Consider the following 15,068-nt stretch of genomic DNA (forward strand, 5'->3'; position numbering starts at 1 on the left):
TCAGGCATTTCCTCACAATATATTCATTAATGGAAGTAATCAAAACACCCTTCTGTAAATAGCAAGAAAACACTGAATATATGTTCCCTTTACAAACCCAAAGAAAAATCAGTTAGAAAACAACAGGCACTAAGTTTTCAATTTCTTCAGTCTGACACTTGATATTTTGCTGTCTTGAAGAAATTTAAACCATACTTTTTTACAAGACAAAAACCTGTAATTTAATATTTTTATACCTTATGCATTTATTTAAAATCTCTAGAAATATTTCTGAACATATTTTATTTTTAATGAGGTCATATCTAGGTTGTCCTGTCACAGCTCCACTAAGCAGAATTTAATATCAGCCAACAAGTCACTTATTTAAGAGCAAGAAGAATGGCAACAGCTCTGAGAAGTGGTTTTGTTTTGTTATTTAAATTTAATCTTATCTTCATGTTCTTGAAGCCAATCAAGTAACTAAAAATGAAATCCCATACCTACACACAAAAGGGAAGATACAATCAATTAAAAGAACCGAGGCTCAAGACATTCTTAATTAAAGTCATTAAGGCAAGTGTCAATGTTTAATAGCAGATGCTTCACTGACAACTCCTCTCATGGTCCTGAGTTTTAGGGGATAAAAACCCAACAGGTCTGAAGAGCAGAAAACTCCCCAGCAATGAACATTTCTCTTCCTACACCTCTGATGTAAATGCTGCTTCCCAGTGCTGTGCAGTTATTAGTGAGCAGCTCCACAAGATCACTCTGCAGAGAATTTCTCTTTTTTGGGGACCTGCTCTGTGTTGTTGTCACAAAAATCCAGCTGACCCCTGCAAGGATAACCAGGAAAACATTTCATCTGTATCCACATCAGCTCCATGATTTATATGAAATATATTTCACCAATTTTAATCAAAGGGCAGCAAGAAAGGAAGGCAAAACCAAGCAGAGCCCTGCTAGAAGTGGCACATCCTCATACCCACCTGGAAAACTCTTTATTTCCCCCTTTTAAAGAAGCTGAACTGGTTCAACATTTCCCAGTTATGGTGGCTACAAGTTACCCCAAGTGTCTGCCAGACTGAGGCACTCAGCAGGAGAAGAGCAGATGTTTAAAAGCAGGAGGTGCTGCTCATTTGGAACATTAAATTAGGTCCAACATCGTGGCCAGAGAAGGACCAAGGTCAAGGAGAGCCTGAGAAGAACTTCATAAAGTGCTGGTGAGAAAGAAATCTTCCTTTGTAAGGAGGGAGCAGCCAAACCCTGCTGAGTCTCAGGGAAAAGGGATCAAGTCACAGGAAACACTGATTTTGGTCAGTCAGAACAGCAGATCCTGGAGAAGATTTCTACAAAACCCAGTGGAAAAGACACTCCATGAATTCCTGCAGCCTGAAAATGAATAGGACACCTCTGTGTCCCAAAAACACAACCTGACCCCAGCAGGCAGAGCCAGGATGGCAGTGGAGGCTCGGGGACGTTCCTGTTCCTCGGGCCAAAACCAGCCTGGCATTCCTGGGAAAGGCACAAACAGCTCCAGAGGCAAAGAACAACCCCTAAAACACAACAGCTGCAGGGGCTGGCAGCATCTCCAGTGCCATTCCCAAGGTGTTTCTTTCCCAGAGGGAAACGATGGGATGGGCAACAGCAAGGGGAATGAAAAGTTTCTGGAATTGGCACAGTCCATTCAACCCATGGAAATGGAAATGGGTTGTTCACCCTCACCCCCGAGCCTCAGTCAGGGAGGAGAAAGGTGGAACGGGGGCAAAAACAAAGCAGATTGAAATTGAGGACCAAAAGCATCCAAGAGGATGAGAGAAGCCCCAGAGTGCTCGTGGAGGAGCAGGAGAGCAGCACATTCTTATTCCAGCAGCTCAAAGCAGGAGCTGCAGTGACCCCACTGAGGAGCTGCTCTGAGGGAGAGAAGATCTCCAGCTCTGCTCATCTGCTCTTCAGGTTTCATTGTGTTTTAGGGGCAAAAAAGGCAAATCTGGACGAATTATGAACTGCTTTGTAACAGCTGAAACCCACACTGCTCAGGAATGCCAGGAAAGTTACATTAAAAATGCAGTGAGGGTGGAGCTGAGCATCTTGGTGATGCCTTCAAGTGCAACAGAACCCACCACTAAATTCCAGTATGGAAATCTGATTAAACTGTAATCCTTATGCAAATGGTGGAAGACTGCTTTTCCAACTGAATTTTCTTTCCCAAACCATTTGGATGTTTTGGGGTGAAGGAGGTGGCAGTGCCTTGGTTGCCTGTGACAGACACGATTCAGAAGCTGAATATCAGCAAGATAAAACTTCAGAATAAAAGCACATATTCCCTATATACACTTTAAATGCAATTAAGCTTCACCTCTTGTAAACAGCCCATTGTTAGCCAGATAAAGGGCAAACAATCACGGCATAATCTGATGGAATTCAGATAAACCAAGACAAAGGGAGGCATCAGCATGATAACAGAAGCATTTCAATTCATCACAGCAAAACCAGTCCCGAGGAGCAGCAAGGAAAACTCAAGGTCACCATGCAAAAGCCAAATCCAAAAATACAAACAAGAAAAAAGAGCCCAAATCAGATTTCTCTGCTCCCCCAGCTCGGCAGGGGAGAGGTTTCCAACAAAATAATCCAGGGAGAGAGCACCCAGTGCTGCCACTGCCATTGTTCCCAGCTCTGCCTCCATGGCATGGAGAGAGGATCCACGGCCACGATGCAGCCTGGAAAACCCAAATTTCACCCAATTTCCACTAATCCTGGCTATAAATATAAGTGTGAAACAGCAGAACAATGGCCAGCAGCGGGGGGTTCCTTTCAGAGGTGCAGCAGAGTTCTGGCCAGGAGGATAATATGTGGCACAGGAGAAATACAGAGCAAAAAAAGGAGTCTGGAAACTCGGGATAAGGCAACAGATCCCGGCTGGGACACAAAGTATCCCCTGGAAGCACCAGAGAGCTTTGAACAAAGCCCAACCTGAAAGGCAAAATTAACATTGATGGACTCAAATGGAGTTTGTTTCTTCTGAGCCAGCCTGCTCGGAAACTGCTTCCCCACATTTAAATTATTTCAGGTTACAGAACTTAGGAAACAGCAATGCATGTGGAAATAATCACAAGAAATACAAATAAAGAATCCTAATTAAAACAGAAAAAAAATCAAAACCACAGGGAAGCTCTTTGGAGGGAGTGGAGAAAAGGAGGAAGGAACATGAAGAACCAGAGCTCTGCAGTACTGGATGCCCCCACACAAATTATTGCATAGGCTTAGAAATTCTACAAACATGCAGGCTTTTTATTATTGTTTTGTTTAAATTAACACATTGGAACATCCTCCAATTCTTTACGTTTCTGGAGCCTGGCTGCCAGTGCACAACCTCAGCTTGGGAGGAATATTCCAAACTTTACCATAATCTAATTAAAAAAGAAAATAAGAAGAAAAAAAAAGAAAAAAAGAAAAAAAAAAAAGGAAAAAAGAGGAAAAAAAAGGGGAAAAAAAGAAAAAAAGGAAAAAAATGCGGGTGTATATATATATTTTTTTTTTTTTTCTCCACCATTTCTCTAAGTCCTCCTCTAATCTTCTCAATAACTCACAGCCAAAAATCCTAATCAAGCAAAAAGTCTGCCACGTAGCACTTTGGGGTAAATAGGCAAATTATCTTTACAATTCAGCCAAGGACACAGTAACAGAGTCATGCTGGTGGTTTCCTGCCTGCTAACGGAGAGTTCATCCTATTTTTATTTGCAGACTATTTTAGGTAGCTCAGAAGATCACTGGTAATTTGTGCAGAGCATCTCACCACTGAAATATGAAAAAAAAAAAATCCCTACACCTCAACACTTTGAAATTTTATTCTGCATAGAGAGAATCAGTGACGTCCTTAAGGTCAGACACAGAATAAAACAATCTGATGCTAAAGTCAGCACTGCTAACCTCTCTTTTTAGCACTTCTACCACTGACATCATGCATTGTTGAATAAACTTTCATTCAGAAAGTTCTGAAAACAAAATCCTAAAAAAACCTTTTTGTCTTATTCTGAACATCAAGTTGCTCCATTCATATTTCTAATTAATTTCATTGAAGTCCCAATCACAGAATTTAGATATCAATAATCCAGTTCCCAGCTGATTTCTGAGTAGAGATATGAAGTGCCATCAGAACAAGGATTCTTTATGACTTTTGATCTGAACACACCAGAATTCAATTAGCTTGAGGTCCAATCCTGAAAGCAACTTCAAAAACAAATCAAAAATAAGGTAAGAAAGAGACTCCTTGGGAACAATGCTATTTGAAGCAACCTTCAGTCCTCATCTAAACTCCATTAAAATACATCTGTGTAAAACCATTTGATTCCCCCTTGCTCCCTCTTCACTCTAATCACACAAACAAAGATGTTTTCCTTTCAGAGACAAAGGATTATGATTTTATAGAGGGGGAAAAACAGAAGCTGCTGTGGATAAATCCAATACAATTTCAACTTCTACCTTTTTAAGAGTAACTGAAGGGTAGGAGGGGAAACCACACTAAAATCCACATCTACAGGAGGTTTCCATTAGCAAATCTGAAAATATCTCCTTGATAAAAAGGTAATTAGGTCTGGTTTTGTCTCCACATTAGGACTTCTGTGGAGCTTTAGATCAAAGTGCTTCCCAAACATTGGCTGCATTAGGACCCCACTAATCCACCCTCAGATCACCCCCATGACAGCACCAGCACGAGGAAGGCTCCAACTAAAAGCACATTTTAATAGTAAATAAAAAAAAAATCCAAATGTTTCAGCTGAAAGAGAAAATGTTTGTTTTATGTAATGACTATCTCCTGTTTTCCCAGCTTGTCTTTGTGAATTACTTCTGAGTTGAAGTGGGAGCACCTTCTGCTGCCAAAGCGCCGCTAACCCAACCAAAATATTTACAGAACCCTCAGGGAGTGCAGGCTGAGCCCTCCCTGCACAGAGCACCCAGAGCAGGGATGGGAATGGGGAATGGGGAATGGGAAATGGGGAATGGGGAATGGGGAATGGGAAATGGGGAATGGGGAATGGGAAATGGGGAATGGGAAATGGGGAAATGGGGAAATGGGGAATGGGGAATGGGGAATGGGGAATGGGGAATGGGGAAATGGGGAAATGGGGAAATGGGGAAATGGGGAAATGGGGAAATGGGGAAATGGGGAAATGGGGAAATGGGGAAATGGGGAAATGGGGAAATGGGAAATGGGAAATGGGGAATGGGGAAATGGGGAAATGGGGAAATGGGGAAATGGGAAATGGGGAATGGGGAATGGGGAATGGGGAATGGGGAATGGGAAATGGGGAATGGGAAATGGGGAATGGGGAAATGGGGAATGGGAAATGGGGAAATGGGGAAATGGGGAAATGGGGAAATGGGGAAATGGGGAAATGGGGAATGGGGAAATGGGGAATGGGGAAATGGGGAATGGGGAAATGGGGAATGGGGAATGGGAATGGGGAAATGGGGAAATGTCTCCTCCTGCCCCACAGAGCCCAGCACTGTCCCCAGCAGGTTCAGCACACCTGGCTAAGGAGCACAAACACAGCACTCAGCTAAGGCCTCATTAATTAATTAATTACCATTACCAGGATGCTATAACGGGATTGCAGAAGTTGGTACCCCTTGGCCAGTGTGGGGCATTTCCCCCAAGGATCAAGCCCTGACAGGAATGGAGAGTTCCCAACCTCAGCCACCACAGGGAGGCTCCTCCCAAGGGCTGCATTCACCACTGAGTGCCACTGGAATCATTCAAAGCATCCAAGAACCTCCTCGTGAAAATCTGACAGTTCCCTTCTATAATAAATCCCTAGGATGGGGAACACAGTCTTACCATTAAATAGGTTCTTTTGGAAATTAAAAATTATAAGGAAAAAAGGTTTAAGGTGATACAAACCCCCCCTTCATGGAGCCCTAAGTCCTTTCCTTTTCCTTTCCTTTCCTTGCCTTTTCCTTTCCATTCCTTTTCCTTTCCCCTTTCCTTTCCTTTTCCTTTCCCCTTTCCTTTCCTTTTCCTTTCCATTCCTTTTCCTTTCCCCTTTCCTTTTCCTTTCCCCTTTCCTTTCCTTTCCTTTTCCTTTCCCCTTTCCTTTCCTTTCCTTTTCCTTTCCCCTTTCCTTTCCTTTTCCTTTCCCCTTTCCTTTCCTTTTCCTTTCCATTCCTTTTCCTTTCCCCTTTCCTTTCCTTTTCCTTTCCCCTTTCCTTTCCTTTTCCTTTTTCCTTTCCATTCCTTTTCCTTTCCTTTTCTTTTCCCCTTTCCATTCCTTTTCCTTTCCCCTTTCCTCTCCATTCCTTTTCCTTTTTCCTTTCCATTCCTTTTCCTTTTCCTCTTTCCTTTCCTTTCCCTTCCTTTTTCCCAGCTGGGATACACCACACCAGTTCTTTGGGACACTCCCAGCTGCAGCTGGAACACCACAGGTACTGAGAAGTTTCTTCTCCAGCTCCCTCCCCCCTTTGCTGCTCCAAAAGCCCATCCTGTTCCAAAGGTGGCACCCTCAATCCCCACTCCCCATCCACAATCCTGAACTGTCAAACTCCCCAGTCTCAGTCCTGACTGCAAAGGAGCAGGGAATTCAGTGTGCTTGTGCAAAATCAGCAAAATAGCAAATAAGGCAAACACTCCAGGCAGCAGTGCAGGGAAGCTCAGGAAAGCACAGCTCCATTGCCAGGGGGCTGCAGGTTCTGTGTCAGAAATGAAGGGCCCAGAGCTGGAATTGCTGCTCTCAGCCTGGACCAAGGCATGGAGCAGAGATGTTCTTCCAAGCATCCCTGAGTGACTCCCCATGGCAGGCAGGGAATACAGCAGAAAGCTGATTTGGATGATAACACAAAGCAGAAAAACAGAGCTAATAGCAAAGCAGAAAAACCCTTCCAGTTCAAAGCACATCAGTAATGACTCCTGTCAAAAGGCTCTCCAAAGCATTCTTTGGGGCTGAGGATGTTTTGATTTGACTTAGACCTGAGAGTTAAAAATATTTATTTATTCCATAACTGAGTTATGTGCACTAAAACAAACATAAATGCAGCAGGCAATCTGTATTCCAGAATAAGCCACAGTTGCCTTAGACTGCCACATTTTAAATTAACTTCATTATTAATGCCCTTACCTTCATCCCAATAAAACCAGTTTTATTTTTATACACACTAAAACTCCAGCATGGTATTTTGAAAGGAAGCAAACTGTTTTTTTTCAGGAGGCAGCAAGAGGTTTATATATACACACAAAGGTACATATTTTTCCAGATACAATTAGAAACAATACTACACAGAGTTTGCTCACGTTCCTGTAGTTCAGAACTTAAATGAGCCTAATAAAGCTGTCACCTTGGATTTTAGCATCCTTTAATTTGAGGCTGCAAATCTCAATTATCTGAACTTGAGCTTTCACAGAGCAATATCCATGTGCTATAAAGAATAAAGATGCAGAACTTCTTTGGGAAAGGGATAACAGCTCTAAACATCCCTGTGTTCCCCAGGCAGGGAGCAGCTTTCCCTGTATTGCTCTTTCCCACCCTGAAACATTTACAAACATCTTGTTAAGCCAGATTTTTTCAAAGTTCAAAATGGAAATGCATTACAAAATTGTCATTTAACAAAATCTGAAGGATCTGTATGGGTTTTGTATTATTTTATTGTTCAGTGAACAAAAAGAGCAGATTTATACTTGAAAGCTAAAAACCCAGAGTCTTTTCATTTTGTTTCCTTTTTCCTGATGAACCAACTACCACTGTAATTTAAGCTAAATAAGAGAAAACTGCTTTGTGATGTAAACTGCTAAATTTGTCTGCTTGTAGTCTCTGTAGCAACCCAATATTCCAAAGAGACAATCATGTGATCAATGCTCTCAGCTCCTGCTGTTTATCCTGCACTGTCCTACTTACAGCAGCTCTCAATTCCAGCTGTCTACAGCAAAAGGAAAAACATCACCTGCTCTCCTGCCGGGCCACGATGCCAGAACAGCCTCATTAGAGCTGCTGCAAAAAAATGTTGACATTGTTTGATTTAAAGATTAACATAGGGAGGAAATTTACCCTGCAAAGACTCCAGCAGCCTTAATAGAAAATATTCCAGCACTATCACTTGGTTGCAGACTAAATAGACAGAAATAAACCCAAAACCTGAAGGTGAACCTTGTTTTGGTAGTTAACTCTCTCAAGTATGAAGGAATTTTTGAGCTTTAGCACCCAAAAACCTTGTTCTGTTCCTTAATAATAATAATAATTCCCAACAGCATCCCAGGGGATCAAGAAGTAAAATTCTCTGTTCCTGAGGAAAGAGGACCATGGGAAGTGGGAGAAGGGAGGGCAGAGATGAGGGTTAAAAGCAGCATTTCCTTAGTGTGAGGGGCAGTGGGGAGCAGGAGCTGTTGTGCCAGTGCTGACACATCTGCTGGCACAGCAGGACATTGCCAGGGCCCAGATTTAAAAACTACCCCCAAACTCACAGTGCAGCCTTGGCCACCCCCATCCCAGCCTGCAGGGCTGCACCAGCTCAGGACTCACACCCACAGAGCCACCTCTTCCTCATGGCAAGATGAGGCAGAGGAAAAAAAAAAAAATCCCTCTCCAGAACCATGATAAGCACACCTTCAAAACAAGATAACTACAAGATGTACAAAGGTTTAAAATCAAGCCAAATTGGTATCTGGAATGTTCTTCAGCAGTCACTTCCCATGAAGTTATATACTTATTATTTTCTATTTCTGTGGGAAATAAAAAAAAAGAGAATGGTGGTCTGGCATTCTAAAATCTGAACCCAGACTTGTGGTAAACAGAATTACCCTGAAACCTGTGCAGCAAGTCATGATAACCTAATCACTGATGAATTTTCAAGTGGCTTGTGGGGTGGTTTTTGTATTTTTTGCTTTGGGTGTGTGGTGTTTTTCTCTGGTGTTTTTTCTCCCTTTCTAAGTGAACTCGTCAGACACAAGTTCTGCTTTGCCACCCACTGCAATGGCTGCATTATTTCCCAATTGCAAGGAGAAAAAAAAAGCAACCATCCAAGTAATATAGCAGCTTTTAGCATTCTAGACTTTTAGCTGTCTATCAGATCCACCCACCAATTCAGGATTACTCAATTGTTTGCTTACTGCTATTTCAATTGTGCTAAAGTTTAGCAAGTTGTAATTATTCCCAAAAACTCCAAGAGATGCCCCTCACATGAACACTTGGTACTTCATTAGGAGTGTCATATTTGATTTATTTAATTTGTATCTAAAATAGTATTTAATCTGACAGCTTTCCTAGTTCTATTTATTCCAGGTATACCCCAGTAATGAGGAACAGCCTCATCCAGAGGCAGTTACTGAGCAATCCAACCAGCAGGGAGAGGAGAGATCAGTCTCCATCTCACACTGATGAGGGGATTTTGGAATAACACATACACAACCACATCCCTGAAAGCAGCAACAAAACAACTGCTTGGAAAGGAGAAAAGAGAATTATATTCCTATTTGTCAAAGTTCAATTTCTTGTGTAGCCATTTCAGCCACATTCATGAGCTTCTGTAGTCTCCAGGTGTCCAAAACAGGTGGTGACAAATACAGAGACAATGATTATTTTTGTTTGGTTGGTTGCAGAAAAAACCTTCAGCAAAATCCTCTCTGTGTTTTTTTATTCATCTGGAAAAGTGAAATTACCCACTCAGAAATGGGCAGCAAGACCCCAGCACACAGAGCCTGCTTCAGGGAGCTGCTCATCCCTGGCCTGTCTAGAAACAGGAGTGGAGCCAGACTTGAAACCCTCAGAGAGTTTCCCCAGGCAGGGCAATGCTGAGCTGTAACACCAACTTCTCTTCTTTAAGTTTCATACTAAATAATCAGTGTCTCATCCAACTACACTTCCTCCACCTTCACACTTTCAGTACCCAGCTCCAAACTCACAATCCTATCTGTAACCACTGTCAAATCCTTGTAAAAAATGTTTACTATAGTCAAAGAATCTCTATTCTAAAAAAAAACCTTTTAAAAATTCAATTACTAAATAGTTTAATAATCTTTAACCCTAAAGTTTATACTCATAACTACTACTCTAAAGAACCTTATTAAAAAATGTGTTTAAAAAATCCACCAATTAAAATTTAAACAATAACCCAACTCTACCCAAATAAGACAGTTCAAGTTTATGGACTCATTCTCAGAGCTGAGGGCCCAGCCCATGCAGGGGTGTCCCTTTGCCCAGTGCTGCTGGAGCAGGGAGGGAGCAGCAGCTCAGGGCACAGCTGAGGGGTTGCTGCTCCCACAGCAAAAGTGCTGCCAGATTTCACATAACAGAGCTCAGTTTAAGGAGTTGGTTTGTTCAGGAGTCACCTTTAAAGAGTGGACACAGAACTGTCTCATTCTGGCTGCCCTGCTCAGCTCAGCACCACACTGGTGTCAATTATGAACATTCAGGGTTTTCCCTTTAAAATTAAAGAAGTGTACAATGACATGGACATTTTATTTTAATATAACCTTACACAAGGAAAAACAACCCCAGCAGAGCAGCAGGCAGGAAGGCAGGGCTGCTGCAGGAGCTGTTCTCACAGCCCAACACCTACCAGACACCCCAGGCTCCCTCCTGGCTGTGCCACCACCAGCTATTGCTGGGAGAGCAGGCCCAGAAAATCTGCCCTTCTGGAAGCACAGGCTTTCAAACAGAACTGGGAAAAATCCAGCTGGGATCAGGCTCACATGAAAGAAACAGCTCTGTTTGCACATCCTTCAGAGGGACAGGCAGGGACAGAGCAGGGCTGAGGGCTGCAGCTCGCCCAGGCTCAGCCCAGGGGAAGGAGTCACCTCCACACCAAGGGCACTGCCTGCTCCATTTCCAGCCAAATTCCTTGAAACTGAAGATTTCCAGCAAGAACAACCAACCTGGTTGAAATCTGCAGCTGTAAAACACAGGGAACAAGGCTCTGGAGTGGCTGGCCAAGCCTCAAAGTGCAGCCTGAGATAAATTATGATCCAAAGCACTCTGGTAGCAAACTCCACATCCCCAGGATACCAAATTACCTCCAATCACACAGGCACAGGAACTCCTTCCCAGCTTTCTGAACCTTAATGCAAGGAACAGCCCCAAAGACAGCAGAGAAATGGAACGAAAGACAAAAATGCAGCTTCAAAACTGATTCTTAAGATCTGTGCATCAATACTCACTAACACAAAAGGGGCTGTTGGGGGTTTGGTTTGGTTTTTAATTAAGTCAGCCACATCCACAAGAAGTTATAAACTTTGTATAGGTTTGGCTGATTAAATGGATCCTAAGGAATGAAAAATACACAGAAGTTGTACTAAGGTTTGGTTTTTGTTATCTTTAGAGCAGCTGGCTGGTAGGAAATGCAGCAGCACCCCAGGTGCAACATGCAGAGCTTTTTCCAGGCTGGCTGCAAGCCCCTGTGTGTGGGGTTTGCTGCAGGGTCACACTGAACCTCGGCCATGAGAGAAATGTTCCTTTTCCTCAGGAGTGCTCCAGACTTGGGAGCTGCAGAGGAGGCACCCACAGCACCCATGGCAGTGTTTGCTTTTCTCCCACAGGCCTGAGCTGACCCTCCTGAAGAGCCCAGCTTTGCTGGGAGCAGAGATGATCCCAATTCTAGATATTCCTAGGAGGGGTGAGCCCAATTTGCCACGAGAGCACACATCTGTTCACCATTCCCCCCTTCATTCCATAAAAGCCAGAGCTCAGAGCATCACATGGCATTGAGCTGTCTGCTAGGAAATACTGACATTTCTCAACAATAAAATATTTTACACAGATCTGTCAAAGCTATTTACATATTTTTCCTGTAGCTCTGGGTTACATATGATGAAACTGTGTGAGTAAGCACACAATTCCTTCAGTTATTTTCATCAAGCATGCTGACATTCTGACCTTCTTCAAAAGAGAATCAGAGCCTCCAAATTAAACAAACACTGCTATTTTATTTTAAAAGCTTTCACCAGCTTTTCCAGCTGCTCTAGAGAGCTTTATAGAATTACTCCAAGAGAATCCAGGACATAACTAATGCTAGTTTTAAATGGCAATTTGGTCAACCAGTTCCTCAAAGGAGGAAAGCCCAGACTGTGCCAACACAACATTGGCCAAAATAGTTAAAAGTAAACTCTTTGCTCTTGATTTATAGCAGAAAAAATGGATGGACAAGGACACCCCAGAGAGGAAACATTTGCCCTGACCAGGGTGGAGAAAGAAATGCCTGGAACTAAAGGACAAGTTTATACATAAATTAAAAGCAGCAGTTCACAACTACTAATAGAAACACACACAAACATGTGCTTCTGCTTCTTTTGCTCCAAAACAGCTTCTCAATTTCTTTCAAGTTTAAATTTATTGCAGAAGATGCCAACAATGGCCAACTCCACACCCAACAAGCAAAGCCACTGATCTCAAAATTTCCTGCATGCAAGATTTAACACATACATAGGCACACACACAAAAAAAGCCACACAAAAAATCCCATCATCTGAGCTTTAAATTACTTTGGATTTTAAAAGCTGATTTGGGAACAGCGATTAAACTTGTTCCAGCTAACCTAGTTTTGATTCATTTCATTATTTATTGCTAGGCAACATAGACCGTGTCAAACCACGTTAGAACCATGAGAAGAAGTCCTTCCAATTTAGATCCAAAATTGTCTCCTGCCCCCAGCACGGAGGCCACATGGATTCTTTTCCCAGCAGCATTCCCAGACACCCTCCTTGCTCTGCCCAGGAGCTGACATTCCAAACTCTCAGCATCTCCCATGGGATGCCACTGACCCAAAGCTCAGCTGGGAGCTCTCCATGATGAGTCTTTGGTGTCAGCAAGCAGAACTGGCTCCTGTCACCTGCAGGGCAGGGGCACCTGCACAAGGTCCTTTATTCGGGACCTTAAAGATGAGATATCTTCATTCAGGACCTTAAAAAAGGTACCTTCATTCAGGTCCTTCAAAAACATGAGAAACCTTCATTCAGGTCCTTCAAAAATAGGAGAAACCTTCATTCAGAACCTTCAAAAATATGAGAAACCTTCATTCAGGTCCTTCAAAAATATGAGATACCTTCATTCAGGACCTTCAAAAACAGGAGAAACCTTCATTCAGGTCCTTCAAAAATAGGAGAAACCTTCATTCAGGACCTTCAAAAATATGAGAAACCTTCATTCAGGTCCTTCAAAAATATGAGATACCTTCATTCAGGACCTTCAAAAATATGAGAAACCTTCATTCAGGTCCTTCAAAAATATGAGAAACCTTCATTCAGGACCTTCAAAAATATGAGAAACCTTCATTTAGAACCTTCAAAAATATGAGAAACCTTCATTCAGGTCCTTAAAAAATATGAGAAACCTTCATTCAGGACCTTAAAAAACATGAGATACCTTCCTTTAGGACCTTGAAAAAGGTACCTTCATTCAGGTCCTTCAAAAATATGAGATACCTTCATTTAGGACCTTCAAAAATAAATATGAGAAACCTTCATTCAGGACCTTCAAAAATATGAGATACCTTCATTCAGGACCTTCAAAAATATGAGAAACCTTCATTCAGGACCTTGAAAAAGGTACCTTCATTCAGGTCCTTAAAGATGAGATACCTTCATTCAGGTATCTTTTTCTTCCTTTCTGGAAGACTCCACCTTCTTTCCCAACAGCCATTGTCCATGGTTTGGACATGGGTACCAGAAGGAATCCTGAAGTCATGGGTACCAGCACAGAAGAGATCATTTACCATGTTTAGCATTACTTCCTTTCATCACAAGAAAGGGGGATTATTTACCATGTTTAGCATTACTTCCTTTCATCACAAGAAAGGGGGATTATTTACCATGTTTAGCTTTACTTCCTTTCATCACAAGAAACTTTTGAAGAACTCCAAGAAAGGGCAGAGACCCAGGCTCCAGAATAAACCATCCCCAGGAGTCTCTCAACCAAACCTTTCCTCTAGCACAAAGAACAAACCCTCCAACTCCTTCAAGAGGGCACACTAGAGGCTCCTACCTCTTGTTGATGGGTTTCTCATCCTTCTCGTAGGGCTTGACGAACCAGCGGCCGATGCGCACGAAGTTCCTGTTCATGAGGCACCGCTCGAGCAGGTTGTGAACGGCCTTGAAGAGCAGCGTGCGGCACTCGTAGGACAGCCCGTTCTCCCAGACCCCATCCTCCTCTTCTGCAAGGCACAGGGGAAACAGAAATCACCTTTCATTCCATCCTGTCCCTGCACACACAGCACAAGAGCCTTTTCTCTCCCACAAGGGTTTCACAGATATTCACAGCACAGCACAAAACCAAAGCCAGCCTGTGGTGTTCAGATAACTCTGCTTACTTCATGATGGAGCTGCTAAAAGTGATCAGCTGTAAAAATATCTCATCCCCCACAGGGAAAGAAGATTCAACAGTTCTTTGTACACAAAAGGAACAAGCAGCAGCAGCACGTTCTGTGTTGCAGCCTGGAAGAGCACGGTGGGATCTGTCTGTGAGGTGTTTTGGGGAGTCTGGGTTGCTCATCCTGCACAATTGGTGACAGTTAGGCTTAAAAATAAGTTTACCAAAGCCAGACTTAATATATCCTGGTGTCTCTGTCCTGAAGAGAGCCAGGAATAAAAGTCAGCAATCAACTGACCCTCAATGATCAACAATTTGTGCTAGAGATGATGAAAAATGCTCAGATTCAGAATATTGGTAAGAGCAACATGACTCTCCTCACAAGACTCAAAACTGTCGATTTTCTTTTTAATTCAACATTAAAAATGAAGATATTTAAGCAGCCTGGCCCTGCTTTCTGATGTACACAGAGAGATAAATCAGCAAGGCAATGCCCAGTTGCTACCGATGGGATTCTGAAGTCAAACACTGACATCTTCTGTGGCCACAAATCAAACACAGGCACACAATCCAACTTGCACAAGCCAAGGTGATTTGCCAAATGCAAAAGCAAGAGTTATGACAAGGAGCTGCAACTTCTTGCACCACTGTGGCTCCTGCTCAGTGTCTGAACAGGGTCTAGAGGCCCTCAGAGCACAAGCACTGGTCCAAAGAGCTGCACTGGCACTGCAGTTCCTTCCCTCACCCAGGTAAAACAGGGACATCTGGAAGTTCCTGGGTGTCTCCCAGAATAAATCTGATCTCACTCAT

General features: G+C 42.8%; 1 protein-coding gene across 1 annotated transcript in view; it reads right to left on the reverse strand.

Moving 5' to 3' along the window:
• MED13 (mediator complex subunit 13) overlaps positions 1 to 15,068 on the reverse strand; it is a 56,820-nt gene that overhangs the window by 28,502 nt on the left and 13,250 nt on the right. The window contains exon 3 of the mRNA XM_071448021.1: positions 13,935 to 14,103. Coding sequence (XP_071304122.1) covers positions 13,935 to 14,103 — 169 coding nt within the window. The remainder of the gene's footprint in view (positions 1 to 13,934; positions 14,104 to 15,068) is intronic.

The sequence above is a fragment of the Agelaius tricolor genome, unplaced genomic scaffold (assembly GCF_023055355.1).
Source record: "Agelaius tricolor isolate 1412-34295 unplaced genomic scaffold, bAgeTri1.0.p SCAF_25, whole genome shotgun sequence".
In the NCBI taxonomy this organism is placed as follows: domain Eukaryota; kingdom Metazoa; phylum Chordata; class Aves; order Passeriformes; family Icteridae; genus Agelaius; species Agelaius tricolor.